Here is a 14,540-nt window from a genome sequence, read left to right as displayed (position 1 = left end):
TCAAATAATTTGTGTGTTGGTGAACATCAACTACTTTTGTGTTTTTTGCAAACACTGTATATGACTGCATCTACATCAGTTCACACCACTCACGTTCTCTAAATTCCAGCAGCTCAACGCAATAGGCGGCAATAAATGCCGGTATCTGCCTTGGTCCCTCAATGAATATGGCTCTGCAAAGACATTCTAGCCAACTCTTCAGCCCGTATGGGATGATGATGGTCAACGGGGGCTTGAAGTGTGGCGTACTCCTGGAAGCCATCTGGAAAAGTGTCGTTGATGGTTTAGCTGCAGTGTTTGTTAACCTGATAATCAGACAGGCTATCCTGCTCAGCCTAGTGCACACTGTCTGTACAATCAAATGGATGCAGACAATTTAATTGGTTAAGACTTTTATCTAGGTAGCTAGATATCAAGTCAGATTATTCGAAATGGATTCATATTTTTTTGATTAGTGAAAACATACCTTTGCAGATAGGTGTAACTCCTCTTGAGCCACATCGAGGACGACAATATTGGATTGATTCAAATCCATGATATAAAATTCCGCGGCTGCGTGACGTCACAATGGTACTAACCTCATAAAAATGTATTGGACAAATTGAAAAGAAATGCAACATTTGCGTATTTTGTGCAGCCTAGATTTCAACAATATTATAATCCATTTCAGCAAAATTAAATATTCAACATGCCACGACATATCAGCAGTAGAAAATGGTTACGTAATTACGCATAATAAAGCACAGTCGTTCTCACTGACACTTTTAAGCATACAACACTTATTTTCAGTTCTACAATAATGATCATTAAAAACGAAACTGCAAAATACTTTATTGATCATAAAAAACGATGATAAAGTTGTAGGACTTTGCGTTCAGTCTGTCTGGGCATTCTGTAAAGAGAAAAATAACAGCAGTTTAGTCACCTGAGAAATCTTTATTCTGATTAACAATATTCTGTGTCTACAAATTCATATGTCCATGACGAAAACTTTCCACTAGTTTAATTATACTACCAATTAGCAAAAGCTTCAAGGCAAAATTGTATCAAACTGAAGACTTAATAAGATTAAATTAAATCAAAAAAATTGCAGCTATCCATTCACAGAATAAATCTAGTTCCAAACCTGTCCCTTATGAGGATGGGAACGGGCTATTCTGGTTCTGCGTGGTCAATGGAACAACCCTCCTAGTCGGGGCGCTGCATGGTCGCTGAGCCGGGGCATCCCTTCTCTGCAGTCCAATGGGGCACGGCACAGGGGCATACAGGGACCTTAGTGCACCGGCAGGGACTGGTCCATGGATGACGTCACCCCCACACTGTCCTCGATGTCCACCATGATAGGAGGCCTGGGTGGCGGGCTCTGGCCCATAGCTAGAGCTGTCACTCACGTTGCAGGAAGTGCAGTTGAGACGTCTGGATGTGGGTAGGCACTCACTCCTGCTGCCAGGCACACCTGTGGCCATCCTGGGTCTCTGCTTGGGCCTGTAGTAAAGGGAGCCAAAGTGGTTGGCGAGGACAGGCACAGGGATGCACCGTGAGAAAGGGCTCTGCACTCCATAGGGGAAGGAGGGCCCCATGGTTGGAGCCACTTGAATGCAGCTTGCAGAAGGGCTGAGGTGCTGGTGAGTGCACTGCGGCACTGGCAGTGGAGCGGCATGGTGGCACTGGGGCAGCACTGGCTGACCAGGGGGACGATATACCACTCTGCCATATCGCTGGCATTTGCAGGACGGCTGGACATATTGGCCAGACATGAGGTCCAAATAATAATGATGAAAGCCTGGGAGGTAGGGTGGTGGTGGAGGGTATGTCGGGTAATTCTGGGGAAATCTGGGGTAGCAGGGTATCTCTGTGGGCATGGCACAGGCATACCCCCCCTCCTGGCTGGTGGGTGTGTAATGCTGGGGAATACAGGCCTGTCCAGAAATACTGGCCTCGCACCTGCTGCTGGCCAATATCTCTGCTGAGCCAGGTTTATCTTGTGAAGCAACTGTGGGGAAAACAGTGGGAGGGAGAGGAACACATTAGATCCCTAGTGCAAAGCAAATTTGATTTTACCATACATAGTTGGGCCTCAGAATCTTAGAGCACACATACCTTCACCAGTCTTGTTCTCAGTGGATGCCAGACCTGCTACTGCCTGGGAGGATGACTGTGCCACATGTTGGGTATTGGCGTTATTGTTGGTTGGTTGAAAAGGGCTTGATGATGTTGTGGGGACAATGTTGCCAACCAGTGCACCTAGCTCCATGGCTGCAGCCCCCAGGGTTTGGTTCACCTGCTGGTCCATGGCGGAAGGAGCTGTAATATTGTTCACTTGTTCTCCACATGGGCTAGTGGTGGTTGAGTACCGTCTGTTGATCTGTCTCTCACTACTGCCTAGTATTTGCAGGTCCTGAGAGGTGATCTCCAGGGCATTAAAAGTCACATCCTCCTTGGAGGTCACTTTGTATCCATACTTCAACAGTTCCTCTTCATAGGCATTGTCACAGAGTCTCTTGGCTGGGGGGGGGGGGGGGGGGGGAGGGGGGGGGGGAGAAATGTTTGGGAATGTGACTGCAAAAGTATGTGTTTTGTTTGCAACAACGACTATAGAAATACAGGGTGCATCATCTCTGGACTTACCTCTATGTTTATGAAATTCTTTCACCAGCTTGTTTGGTGAACAGGTCTGTATTTCTGCATTACCAAACAAAATTAAATCTTGATCAGATGTATTTCTACAGAACGCTTAACACATGATAAAATGCACTCTACACTATATAATCAGTCATATTTTTGTTTTTGTGGGACCATGGTGAGCTAATATACCATCTCTGTATTTCCGCAGTTCCATACAATAGTACATGGCAAATAGTCCTAGGTCAGTTGGCCTCTTCCTTAGGTATGCTCGACTGAAGCCTGACAGAATGGTTATCAGGCCGTTTGGGATGAGAGGTTTGACGTGTTTAGACATGACCGTGTCTGTAACAAGAAGAAACGCAAAGTAAATGCAACATCGCATTAAAGTAGCAACGGATTAGCCTGGGTACAAATCTGTTTAGCCTCCTTGTACTCCGTATCATGACAGTTTAGCATATGAGTGGAATGATAGCTAGCTAAACAGACTTGTACTGTGGTACCCAGACTAGCAATTGATCGCCCATGAGGCAGATTCATTCAACTGAGCATGGCTCTGTAGCAAAATATAACAAAACTTACCTTGAATTTGCAAATTGTAAATTTGTCTGTCGATCTATGAGAGTAGGATCAGTTTACAGGTTATTGGTCATAGCGGCTCATTTTGAGTTGTCTGAGTTGTCGACTTTCGTTGCTATCGCGGACCTAACAATGTTCTGAAGTAACTAAGTCATAATGGTTGGAATGGAATGGCCTTTCGCTACATTAGAATTCATATGACAAGAAGCTCTGAAGTTCTCAAAAGTTATAACTTATGGATAAACAAATATATATATATATATATATTTTTTTTAAAACATCATAAATCCATTAAATAATTAATCAAATAGCCAGGCAATCAATTACATTTATAAAATCAGTTATGAACCGTTGAGACATTTTGTTTCAGTGGCGGATGAAGAAAAACAAAAAGCACTGTCAGAAATCGTCACTAGACAGCTGCCAAAAAATCGTCCTAGCACATCACTCTACGAGCTAAATAGGCGCTGTCCCTGGTGCTGATTTCTCCGCAAGTACCATAACACCACCGCTTTTTCCCAAGGTTGTCAATCATTAATACTTTGTTTTTTGACAAATGATCTAAACCTAGATTGGTAATTTAGGTTTATAACAAAATTATTTAGTATTTTACAGTCAAACTTGCAAATGTAAAGCATAAAAAAGCCTACTTGAGAAAAGTGTTATTTTCACAATTGAATAGAGGGGAAACAAATCTGGAAATGTTTAATTTATGCAAATTTAAGTTGTCATGTTACTGTTTACAAATAAATACACCCAATTAATTGAAAAACAAACAGAAAAGTTAAGTCTTCGGGTGAATTGCATTTATTACAAGAGTTCAATGTGGATGGAAAAACTGAAATTTGATCTATCACTTTTCTTGGTTAACTTCATCATCCCCCACACTCTGTCCTGTGTTGGAAGAAAATGTATAAATAGTTACCATGACGACAATAATACTGTAATCAATGCACTCAACAAAATAGTATTCACGTAGATCTTCTTTTGCACGAGGACAGCATAGCATTACACTTCTTTACCTTTTATGCTGATTTTAAAAGACCATTCCATGTGGGCAGGTGAAGTTGTCGGGCGTGTGTCTGTCCTCTCCGCGACCTCGTCTGCACCAGGTCTGCATGGGTTGATAGCCTGTATGAACGCAGGGGAATAGACTACGTGTCCATCATCGGTTGTGATCTGCAGGAACTGCGGTCGACAGCCCCACTCTGCTCCGCAGAAACTGTCAATTGGCACAGAGAAGGACAGGAAACCAGTACAGCGTCCCCTGCTGACCACACAACTCTCTTGATCTGCTGGCTTTCTCTCTTGGGAAGAAGCTATGTCCGAGGTTCCGGATGAACGTTCCACAAGGAGATAGTTGGGGATTTTGATTTGCTGAGTGTCGGGAGTGTCTAATTTACGGACAGTCTGCGCGGTCTGGCCTGAATGTTCCTGTGTCGGTCCCCCTGTGAGTTGACGAGAGTGTATGATAGAACAATCAAAATAACATATTTTACATACTAGGTGCATTCGTAAATTCCCTCTGTCTTTCGTCTTGTGTGCTAGAGCGTAGGGGGGTCTGTAAAAAAAGTTTTGCCCGCGCTGCAGATGTTCAGCTAATACAGGACTATTAATGGCCCAGTGCACTACTTTTGTGAGATGTATATATACACATTACCAGTCAAGTTTGAACACACCTACTCATTCAAGGGTTTTTCTTTATTTTTACTATGTTCTACATTGTAGAATAATAGTGAAGACATCAACACTATGAAATAATACATCTGGAATCGTGTAGTAACCAAAAAAGTGATGAACAAATCTAAATATATTGCATATTTTTCTATTCTTCAAATTACAACTTTGCACCTTGGCATTCTCTCTAGCTTCATAAGGAATGCTTTTCAACAGTCTTGAAGGAGTTCCCATATATGCTGAGCACTTGTTGGCCTCCCACTCCTCTTTCTATTCTGGTTAGAGCCAGTTTGCACTGTTCTGTGAAGGTAGTTGTACATAGCGTTGTACGAGATCTTCAGTTTCTTGGCAATTTCTCGCATGGAATATTCTTAATTTCTCAGAACAAGAATAGACTGATGAGTTTCAGAAAAAAAGTTATTTGTCTCTGGCCATTTTGAGCCTGTAATCAAACCCACAAATGCTGATGCCCCAGATACTCAACTAGTCTAAAGAAGGCCAGTTTTATTGCTTCTTTAATCAGAACAACAGTTTTCTGCTGTGCTAACATACTTGCAAAAGGGTTTTCTAATGATAAATTAGCCTTTTAAAATGATAAACTTGGATTAGCTAACACAACGTGCCATTGGAACACAGGAGTGATGGTTGCTGATAATGGGCCTCTGTGCGCATATGGAGATATTCCATCAATAAATCTGCCGTTTCCAGCTACAATTGTCATTTACAACAGTAACAATGTCTACAATGTATTTCTAGTCAATTTGATGTTATTTTAAATGGACAAAAAATAAAATTTCTAAGTGACCCCAAACGTTTGAATGGTAGTGTACGTATATACTGTATATATATTAGCATGGGTAATGAAAGATACCAGAGGGTGGATATCAAAAAAGAGCACTAATATAAGAAGTGGACGGTACATGTTTTGTTTTTGGGCTGAATGTATACCTTATGATTTACCTCTGAACTGTATGTGAACCCCTCTGCAATCTACTGGCACTAACCATTAAAAACTAGGACTTCACCCAGGCTGTCCCTTTGCTATTTGCTCTCTTTCTCTCTTAAACTGCTAGCACAAAGCCTAAGTTCAAATTTGGTGTTTCACAAAAGATCATGAAAAAAAAAATTACTGGCCCAAATCAGCACTACATATTTCAGCAGGGAGGTGTGCAACTACCACACACTATACCAGTGGATAAACTACATCACCTACATAGGTATTATCATATCCCTTTCAATTCACATTCCTTGCAGAAAGAAGTATTTGCAAACCTTTTAAAACATCCAAAGACAGTGGTCTTAGAAGGGTATTTATACTTTCAAATACATGTTTTATGTGTATGGATGTGGATGAAAGAATTCGGCCAGTGTTTTAATGTCCTAGTTTCATCTTGTTTTCTTTACCTTCAACTCTATATATCCAAGTGAGCCTATGAGGACCTTGGGGATCAGTTTTACCATTATACCCATTGATCAAACGTATAACAGACAGGCACTGTTCAAAAGGAGTTGTTTGTGATATCTACACTCAGTTGCCACTTTATTAGGTTCTCCACCCTATTCACGAAAATAAATTGCTCCTACATACACCAAGTCCCGTGGTCTTGGCTTGCTAGACACTAAAGCATGAAGAGAAGTATTCAGGTATTCTCAGAAAAGTTACAAAACTTGTATTGACTGTAATAAACTCCAACTGGACTTAAACAGTCTATCTCCTTTCCCAGTTTCATCAACAGTTTTGAATTCATGCTGTTCCAGATGCAAATGGGGTTGTACCTAATAAAGTGACCACTGAATCTGTTGACTTTCCAGAATGTGTTCTGAGAATACCCGGGCTATTAAACATTTGGCTGTAAGTGTTGAACCGTTTAATCTATTACTTCAGGAGATGGTACTATTCAGCTTGTCTGGGGATGACAAAGAAGGACTTCAACAAAGCCAAAATAGAAAATGATTGGAAGAGACCTCTTTGCTGTTAAATTAGAGGTGTATAAATAAATGACTGTTGTGCCTTGGAACTACTTTAAAATGTGGAACTGTTGCACTAAAAATGCAAACATTGATTTGGCATACAATTTAAGATTGTAAACATTGTACAACTTTATGTGAACATTGTCTAACTTCATATAGAACAAATTGCACTTGAAATTATTTGTTGCAAATAAATGCATATTTTCACTTTTTTTCTGCGATAATCACTAAATTAGTTATTGATTTCTTCATCTTTAAATGCAATATTGGAGATTTTATGTATTTCTACCAGATCAAAACTGGAATTTCTACTCAAAGCAAAGATTGTAAAACTATACTAGACATTTATAGAAAAATCATACCTAGTTTGATGATTATGTAATAATCAGTGAAAACGTTATTGCTTCATATAGCTTTAAATGGCATTTCATAGATTTTATGTATTTCGATCAAATCAAAACTGGGATTTCTACTCAAAACAAAAGGTTGTGAAAGTATGCTATCATTTATAGAATAAATCATAACTAGTTTGATGATTCTGTGACAAACAGTGAATTAGTTATGGATTTTTACATTTTGAAATGGCTTTTGGCAAATGTCTGTTGAATGTCCGAATATGTGAATATAATACCAACTTTACCTCGGTACGTAAAATTGTCATGTACTGTCATGTTGTCTTGTCTCTGTCCTTTCCCTTCACCCTGTCTCCCTCTGCTGGTCGTGTTAGGTTACCTTTTCTCCCCCGCTTTCCCCCAGCTGTCCCTTGTCTCCTCTAACTACCCATTCACCCCGTTCCCCACCTGTTCCCTTTTTTCCCTCTGATTAGGTCCCAATATCTCTCTCTGTTTCTGCTCCTGTCCTTGTCGGATTCTTGTTTGTTTGTGTCATTCATGCCTGAACCAGACTGTCGTCATGTTTGCTGTAACCTTGTCCTGTCCTGTCGGAATCTGCCGGTCCATCTGAGCCTACCTATGTTTGGTAATTAAAGAAGCTCTGTTTAAGTTGATTCGCTTTTGGGTCCTCATTCACGCACCGTAACAGAAGAATCCGACCAAGAATGGACCCAGCGACTTCGGATCCTCTCCACTCAGCCGTCGAGATCCAGGGAGCGATGCTAGGCAGACACAAGCAGGAATTGTCTGCTGCTCGACATGCCGTTGAGACCCTGGCCACCCAAGTCTCCAACCTCACAGAACAGGTTCACCATCTCCGCCTCGATCCACCGGCCACTTCCAGGGCTTTCGAATCTCCGGAGCCCAGAATCAATAACCCGCCGTGTTACTCTGGGGAGCCCACTGAATGCCGCTCGTTCCTCACCCAGTGTGATATTGTGTTTTCTCTCCAGCCCAACACTTACTCCAGGAGCACTGCTCGTGTCGCCTACGTCATATCTCTCCTTATTGGACGGGCTCGTGACTGGGGCACGGCAATCTGGGAGGCAAGGGCTGAGTGTACTAACCAGTATCAAGACTTTAAGGAGGAGATGATACGGGTTTTTGATCGATCTGTTTTTGGGGAGGAGGCTTCCAGGGCCCTGTCTTCCCTATGTCAAGGCAATCGATCCATAACAGACTACTCTATTGAGTTTCGCACTCTTGCTGTCTCCAGTGGCTGGAACGAGCCGGCCTTGCTCGCTCGTCTTCTGGAGGGTTTCCGCGCAGAGGTAAAGGATGAGATTCTCTCCCGGGAGGTTCCTTCCAGCGTGGATTCCTTGATTGAACTCGCTATTCGCATTGAGCGACGGGTTGATCTTCGTCACCGAGCTCGTGGAAAGGAGCTCGCGCTCTCCGTCGCCTCCCTCTCCGCATCACTACCATCTTCCTCTGCCGGCTCGGGTGCTGAGCCCATGCAGCTGGGAGGTATCCGCATCTCGACTGAGGAGAGGGAACGGAGAATCACCAACCGCCTCTGTCTCTATTGCGGTTCCGCTGGTCATTTTGTCACTTCATGTCCAGTAAAAGGCCAGAGCTCGTCAGTAAGCGGAGGGCTACTGGTGAGCGCTACTACTCCTGTCTCTCCTTCAAGATCCTGCACTACCTTGTCGGTCCATCTACGCTGGACCGGTTCGTCAGCTTCCTGCAGTGCCTTAATAGACTCTGGGGCGGAGGGCTGTTTTATGGACGAGACCTGGGCTCGGGAACATGACATTCCTCTCAGACAGTTAAAGGAGCCCACGGCCTTGTTCGCCCTGGATGGTAGTCCTCTCCCCAGGATTCAGCGTGAGACGCTACCTTTAACCCTCACTGTTTCTGGTAATCATAGTGAAACCATTTCTTTTTTAATTTTTCGTTCACCTTTTACACCTGTTGTTTTGGGCCATCCCTGGCTAGTTTGTCATAATCCTTCCATTAATTGGTCTAGTAATTCTATCCTCTCCTGGAACGTCTCTTGTCATGTGAAATGTTTAATGTCTGCTATCCCTCCTGTTTCCTCTGTCTCTTCTTCACAGGAGGAGCCTGGTGATTTGACAGGGGTGCCGGAGGAATATCACGATCTGCGCACGGTGTTCAGTCGGTCCAGGGCCACCTCTCTTCCTCCACACCGGTCGTATGATTGTAGTATTGATCTCCTTCCGGGAACCACCCCCCCCCCGGGGTAGACTATACTCTCTGTCGGCTCCCGAACGTAAGGCTCTCGAAGATTATTTGTCTGTAGCTCTTGACGCCGGTACCATAGTCCCCTCCTCCTCTCCCGCCGGAGCGGGGTTTTTTTTTGTCAAGAAGAAGGACGGGTCTCTGCGCCCCTGCATAGATTATCGAGGGCTGAATGACATAACAGTGAAGAATCGTTATCCGCTTCCTCTTATGTCTTCAGCCTTCGAGATCCTGCAGGGAGCCAGGTTTTTCACTAAGTTGGACCTTCGTAACGCTTACCATCTCGTGCGCATCAGGGAGGGGGACGAGTGGAAGACGGCGTTTAACACTCCGTTAGGGCACTTTGAATACCGGGTTCTTCCTTTCGGCCTCGCTAACGCTCCAGCTGTCTTTCAGGCATTAGTCAATGATGTCCTGAGAGACATGCTGAACATCTTTGTTTTCGTTTACCTTGACGATATCCTGATTTTTTCACCGTCACTCCAGATTCATGTTCAGCACGTTCGACGTGTCCTCCAGCGCCTTTTAGAGAATTGTCTTTTTGTGAAGGCTGAGAAGTGCACTTTTCATGCCTCCTCCGTCACATTTCTCGGTTCTGTTATTTCCGCTGAAGGCATTAAGATGGATCCCGCTAAGGTCCAAGCTGTCATTGATTGGCCCGTCCCTAAGTCACGCGTCGAGCTGCAGCGCTTTCTCGGCTTCGCGAACTTCTATCGTCGTTTCATCCGTAATTTCGGTCAGGTGGCAGCTCCTCTCACAGCCCTTACTTCTGTCAAGACGTGCTTTAAGTGGTCCGTTTCCGCCCAGGGAGCTTTTGATCTCCTCAAGAATCGTTTTACATCCGCTCCTATCCTTGTTACACCTGACGTCTCTAGACAGTTCGTTGTCGAGGTTGACGCGTCAGAGGTGGGAGTGGGAGCCATCCTTTCTCAGCGCTCCCTCTCTGACGACAAGGTCCACCCATGCGCGTATTTTTCTCATCGCCTGTCGCCGTCGGAACGTAACTATGATGTGGGTAACCGCGAACTGCTCGCCATCCGGTTAGCCCTAGGCGAATGGCGACAGTGGTTGGAGGGGGCGACCGTTCCTTTTGTCGTTTGGACTGACCATAGGAACCTTGAGTACATCCGTTCTGCCAAACGACTTAATGCGCGTCAGGCGCGTTGGGCGCTGTTTTTCGCTCGTTTCGAGTTCGTGATTTCTTATCGTCCGGGCTCTAAGAACACCAAGCCTGATGCTTTGTCTCGTCTCTTCAGTTCTTCAGTAGCCTCCACTGACCCCGAGGGGATTCTCCCTGAGGGGCGTGTTGTCGGGTTGACTGTCTGGGGAATTGAGAGGCAGGTAAAGCAAGCACTCACTCAAACTCCGTCGCCGCGCGCTTGTCCTAGGAACCTTCTTTTCGTTCCCGTTCCTACTCGTCTGGCCGTTCTTCAGTGGGCTCACTCTGCCAAGTTAGCCGGCCACCCTGGCGTTCGGGGTACGCTTGCTTCCATTCGCCAGCGTTTCTGGTGGCCCACCCGGGAGCATGACACGCGTCGTTTCGTGGCTGCTTGTTCGGTCTGCGCGCAGACTAAGTCCGGTAACTCTCCTCCTGCCGGCCGTCTCAGGCCGCTTCCTATTCCCTCTCGACCGTGGTCTCACATCGCCTTAGATTTTGTCACCGGACTGCCTTCGTCAGCGGGGAAGACTGTTATTCTTACGGTTGTCGATAGGTTCTCTAAGGCGGCTCATTTCATTCCCCTTGCTAAGCTTCCTTCTGCTAAAGAGACGGCACAAATCATCATCGAGAATGTTTTCAGAATTCATGGCCTTCCGTCAGACGTCGTTTCGGACAGAGGTCCGCAATTCACGTCTCAATTTTGGAGGGAGTTTTGCCGTTTGATTGGGGCTTCCGTCAGTCTCTCTTCCGGCTTTCACCCCCAGTCTAACGGTCAAGCAGAACGGGCCAATCAGACTATTGGTCGCATCTTACGCAGTCTTTCTTTTCGCAACCCTGCGTCTTGGTCAGAACAGCTCCCCTGGGCAGAATACGCCCACAACTCGCTTCCTTCGTCTGCGACCGGGCTATCTCCTTTTCAGAGTAGCCTCGGGTACCAGCCTCCGTTGTTCTCATCTCAGTTCGCCGAGTCCAGCGTCCCCTCCGCTCAGGCTTTTGTCCAACGTTGCGAGCGCACCTGGAAGAGGGTCAGGTCTGCACTTTGCCATTATAGGGCGCAGACTGTGAGAGCTGCTAATAAGCGTAGAACTAAGAGCCCTAGATATTGTCGCGGTCAGAGAGTTTGGCTCTCCACTCAGAACCTTCCCCTTAAGACGGCTTCTCGCAAGTTGACCCCGCGGTTCATTGGTCCATTCCGTATCTCTCAGGTCATTAATCCTGTCGCAGTGCGACTTCTTCTTCCGCGATATCTTCGTCGCGTCCACCCGGTCTTCCATGTCTCCTGTGTTAAGCCCGTTCTTCGCGCCCCCGCTCGTCTCCCCCCCCCCCCCCCCATCCTTGTCGAGGGCGCACCTATCTACAGGGTCCGTAAAATCTTGGACATGCGTCCTCGGGGCCGTGGTCATCAGTACCTAGTTGACTGGGAGGGGTACGGTCCTGAGGAGAGGAGTTGGGTTCCCTCTCGGGACGTGCTGGACCGTGCGCTGATTGATGATTTCCTCCGTTGCCGCCAGGTTTCCTCCTCGAGTGCGCCAGGAGGCGCTCGGTGAGTGGGGGGGTACTGTCATGTACTGTCATGTTGTCTTGTCTCTGTCCTTTCCCTTCACCCTGTCTCCCTCTGCTGGTCGTGTTAGGTTACCTTTTCTCCCCCGCTTTCCCCCAGCTGTCCCTTGTCTCCTCTAACTACCCATTCACCCCGTTCCCCACCTGTTCCCTTTTTTCCCTCTGATTAGGTCCCAATATCTCTCTCTGTTTCTGCTCCTGTCCTTGTCGGATTCTTGTTTGTTTGTGTCATTCATGCCTGAACCAGACTGTCGTCATGTTTGCTGTAACCTTGTCCTGTCCTGTCGGAATCTGCCGGTCCATCTGAGCCTACCTATGTTTGGTAATTAAAGAAGCTCTGTTTAAGTTGATTCGCTTTTGGGTCCTCATTCACGCACCGTAACAAAAATAGGCAACAGCATTAAGAACGCGCGAAAGGAGAAGTCCATATTTTCCTATAGTAGCAGGCATATCTTAACAAAATACACCATATGAGTGGCTTGCTAATGTACCTTTCTGGACTTTCTAAACTGTCGAGAATAGACACAAACGGATCCAAATAGTTGCATAATCAGGCCTAGGCTGTAGGCTATGCAGTTATTTCGGCATGAAACAAAAGAGGAGTTTGACCACCAAGGTAAAATGTGTTATATATTGGATATTCGGTGGATATTCGGTTTGTATTTTTGGTATTTATTATTATTTTTGCTTTCAATCTTCAATTGCTCTAAGACAAAGCGTGCCATGATTATGAAAATTATATATTCTGAATCACCAGAGGATGCACAAAAATCCACAGCTTTTAATAATTAAAAAATGTACATTTCATTGTTTTTGATTTATAATTGTCAAAGTGTACGTTTCGTTGTGTAAGATCTATTGAAGATTGAAAGCAAAACAAAATAAGACATTTCCCCAAAAAATAAAAGCAGTGGATTTTATCCAATATAAAACACATTTTACCTAGGTCATTTGGGAGGTTATTCAAAATTAGCCTACATCACTGCAGTTTACAGCCTATGGACAACAATTGTGTACGCACTTGATAACAATAATAAATTCCTCATTGCACTGTGTTGTTGTAGCACAGATAGGCTATAATCATTTTCTTCTCTAAAACCGTAGACCTAGGCCTAATTATAAATAGTGGAGCTTTGCCTGCCCAGGGACCACAGAGTGCAGGCTGGATCTGCCATTCATAACTGTTAACTTTTTTTTCTTGCACTTTGACAGGTACATATTTAACCTACATCCCTAAAACAGTATTTACACTGAACAGAAATATAAACTCAACATGCAACAATTTCAAAGACCTTACCTAATTACAGTTCATATAAGGAAATCAGTCAATTGAAATAAATGCTTCGGTTGCACAAACCCACAGTTCTATTAGTTGTCCGGGTGGCTGGTCTCAGCTGATCCTGCAGGTGAAGAAGCCGAATGTTGAGGTCCTGGGCTGGTGTGGTTACATGAGGTCTGTGAGGCTGTTGGACGTACTACCAAATTCTCTAAAACGACGTTGGAGGCAGCTTATGTTAGATAAATTAATATTCAATTATCTGGCAACAGCTCTGGTGGACATTCCTGAAATCAGCATGCCAATTGCAAGCTCCCTCAAAACTTGAGACATCTGTGGCACTGTGTTGTGTGACAAAACTGCATGTTCTAAAGTGGCCTTTTATTGTCTCCAACACAAGGTGCACCTGTGTAATGATCATGCTGTTTAATCAGATTCTTGATATGCCACACCTGTCAGGTGGATGGATAATCTTGGCAAAGAAGAAATGTTCACTCACAAGGATGTAAAAAATGTGTGTACAAAATTTGAGATAAATACGCTTTTTGTGCAATGGAACATTTCGGAGATCTTTTATTTCAGCTCATGAAACATGGGACCAACAATTTATGCTTATATTTTTGTTCAGTGTATTTCAATTGACCAATTTCCTTATATCAACTAACTCAGTAAATTATTTTAAATTGTTGCATGTTGCATATATATTTTTGTTCAGTGTAGTTATTGTTATATTTATTGGCTTACCTCTGACACAACACAACTAACGTTATTATCACAACAGAGCTAGCTAACGTTAGTGAACTTGAATTCCATAAATATAAAATTATACTCAAATCATTCAAATAATTTACTCTCGCAAGCTTGCGACCAGCACGCTGCAGTAGGGAGGTAAAGCAGAAGTCAAATCCATCACTGCTGTTGTTTGGCTGTGCCCATAGCAACGTTCGAAAATGAGGTGGATAGAAAATACATGTTTCAGAGGTGTCAATAATAAAATATCAATGATACTAGGAAATATCATACAGTGAGTTTTTAAGGTGTCATGACGTTGGCCTGGGGATAGATTTCTGACAGTCATAAATACCTCTTCCCCCCTTTTTCC

General features: G+C 44.3%; 1 protein-coding gene across 1 annotated transcript; it reads right to left on the bottom strand.

Annotated features, from left to right (window-relative positions):
- Positions 1-922: 922 nt before the first annotated feature.
- On the bottom strand, positions 923-3,021 carry LOC149982094 (uncharacterized). The gene is made up of 4 exons (XM_090182414.1): positions 2,815-3,021; positions 2,629-2,682; positions 2,101-2,505; positions 923-1,993 (listed from the first exon to the last, which is right to left on the bottom strand). The coding sequence occupies exons 1-4, from the start codon at positions 3,005-3,007 to the stop codon at positions 1,134-1,136; spliced, it is 1,512 nt and encodes a 503-aa protein (XP_090038540.1). The 5' UTR covers positions 3,008-3,021; the 3' UTR covers positions 923-1,133.
- Between the last annotated feature and the right edge of the window lie 11,519 nt (positions 3,022-14,540).

The sequence above is a fragment of the Oncorhynchus mykiss genome, chromosome 8, assembly GCF_057628025.1.
Source record: "Oncorhynchus mykiss isolate SJ-2025 chromosome 8, ASM5762802v1, whole genome shotgun sequence".
Classification (NCBI taxonomy): domain Eukaryota; kingdom Metazoa; phylum Chordata; class Actinopteri; order Salmoniformes; family Salmonidae; genus Oncorhynchus; species Oncorhynchus mykiss.
The sequence above is the reverse complement of the archived record's forward strand: the minus strand, read 5'-3'. Positions and strand labels throughout refer to the sequence as shown.

Bases quoted from the DNA above. Each gene is read 5' to 3' on its own strand.
- LOC149982094 (XM_090182414.1), bottom strand. From the start codon at position 3,007: ATGCGATGTTGCATTTACTTTGCGTTTCTTCTTGTTACAGACACGGTC. The intron at 2,683-2,814 runs GTATATTAGCTC...TTGGTAATGCAG, and splicing joins ACTGCGGAAATACAGAGATG to AAATACAGACCTGTTCACCA. The intron at 1,994-2,100 runs GTATGTGTGCTC...TTTTCCCCACAG, and splicing joins TGAGAACAAGACTGGTGAAG to TTGCTTCACAAGATAAACCT.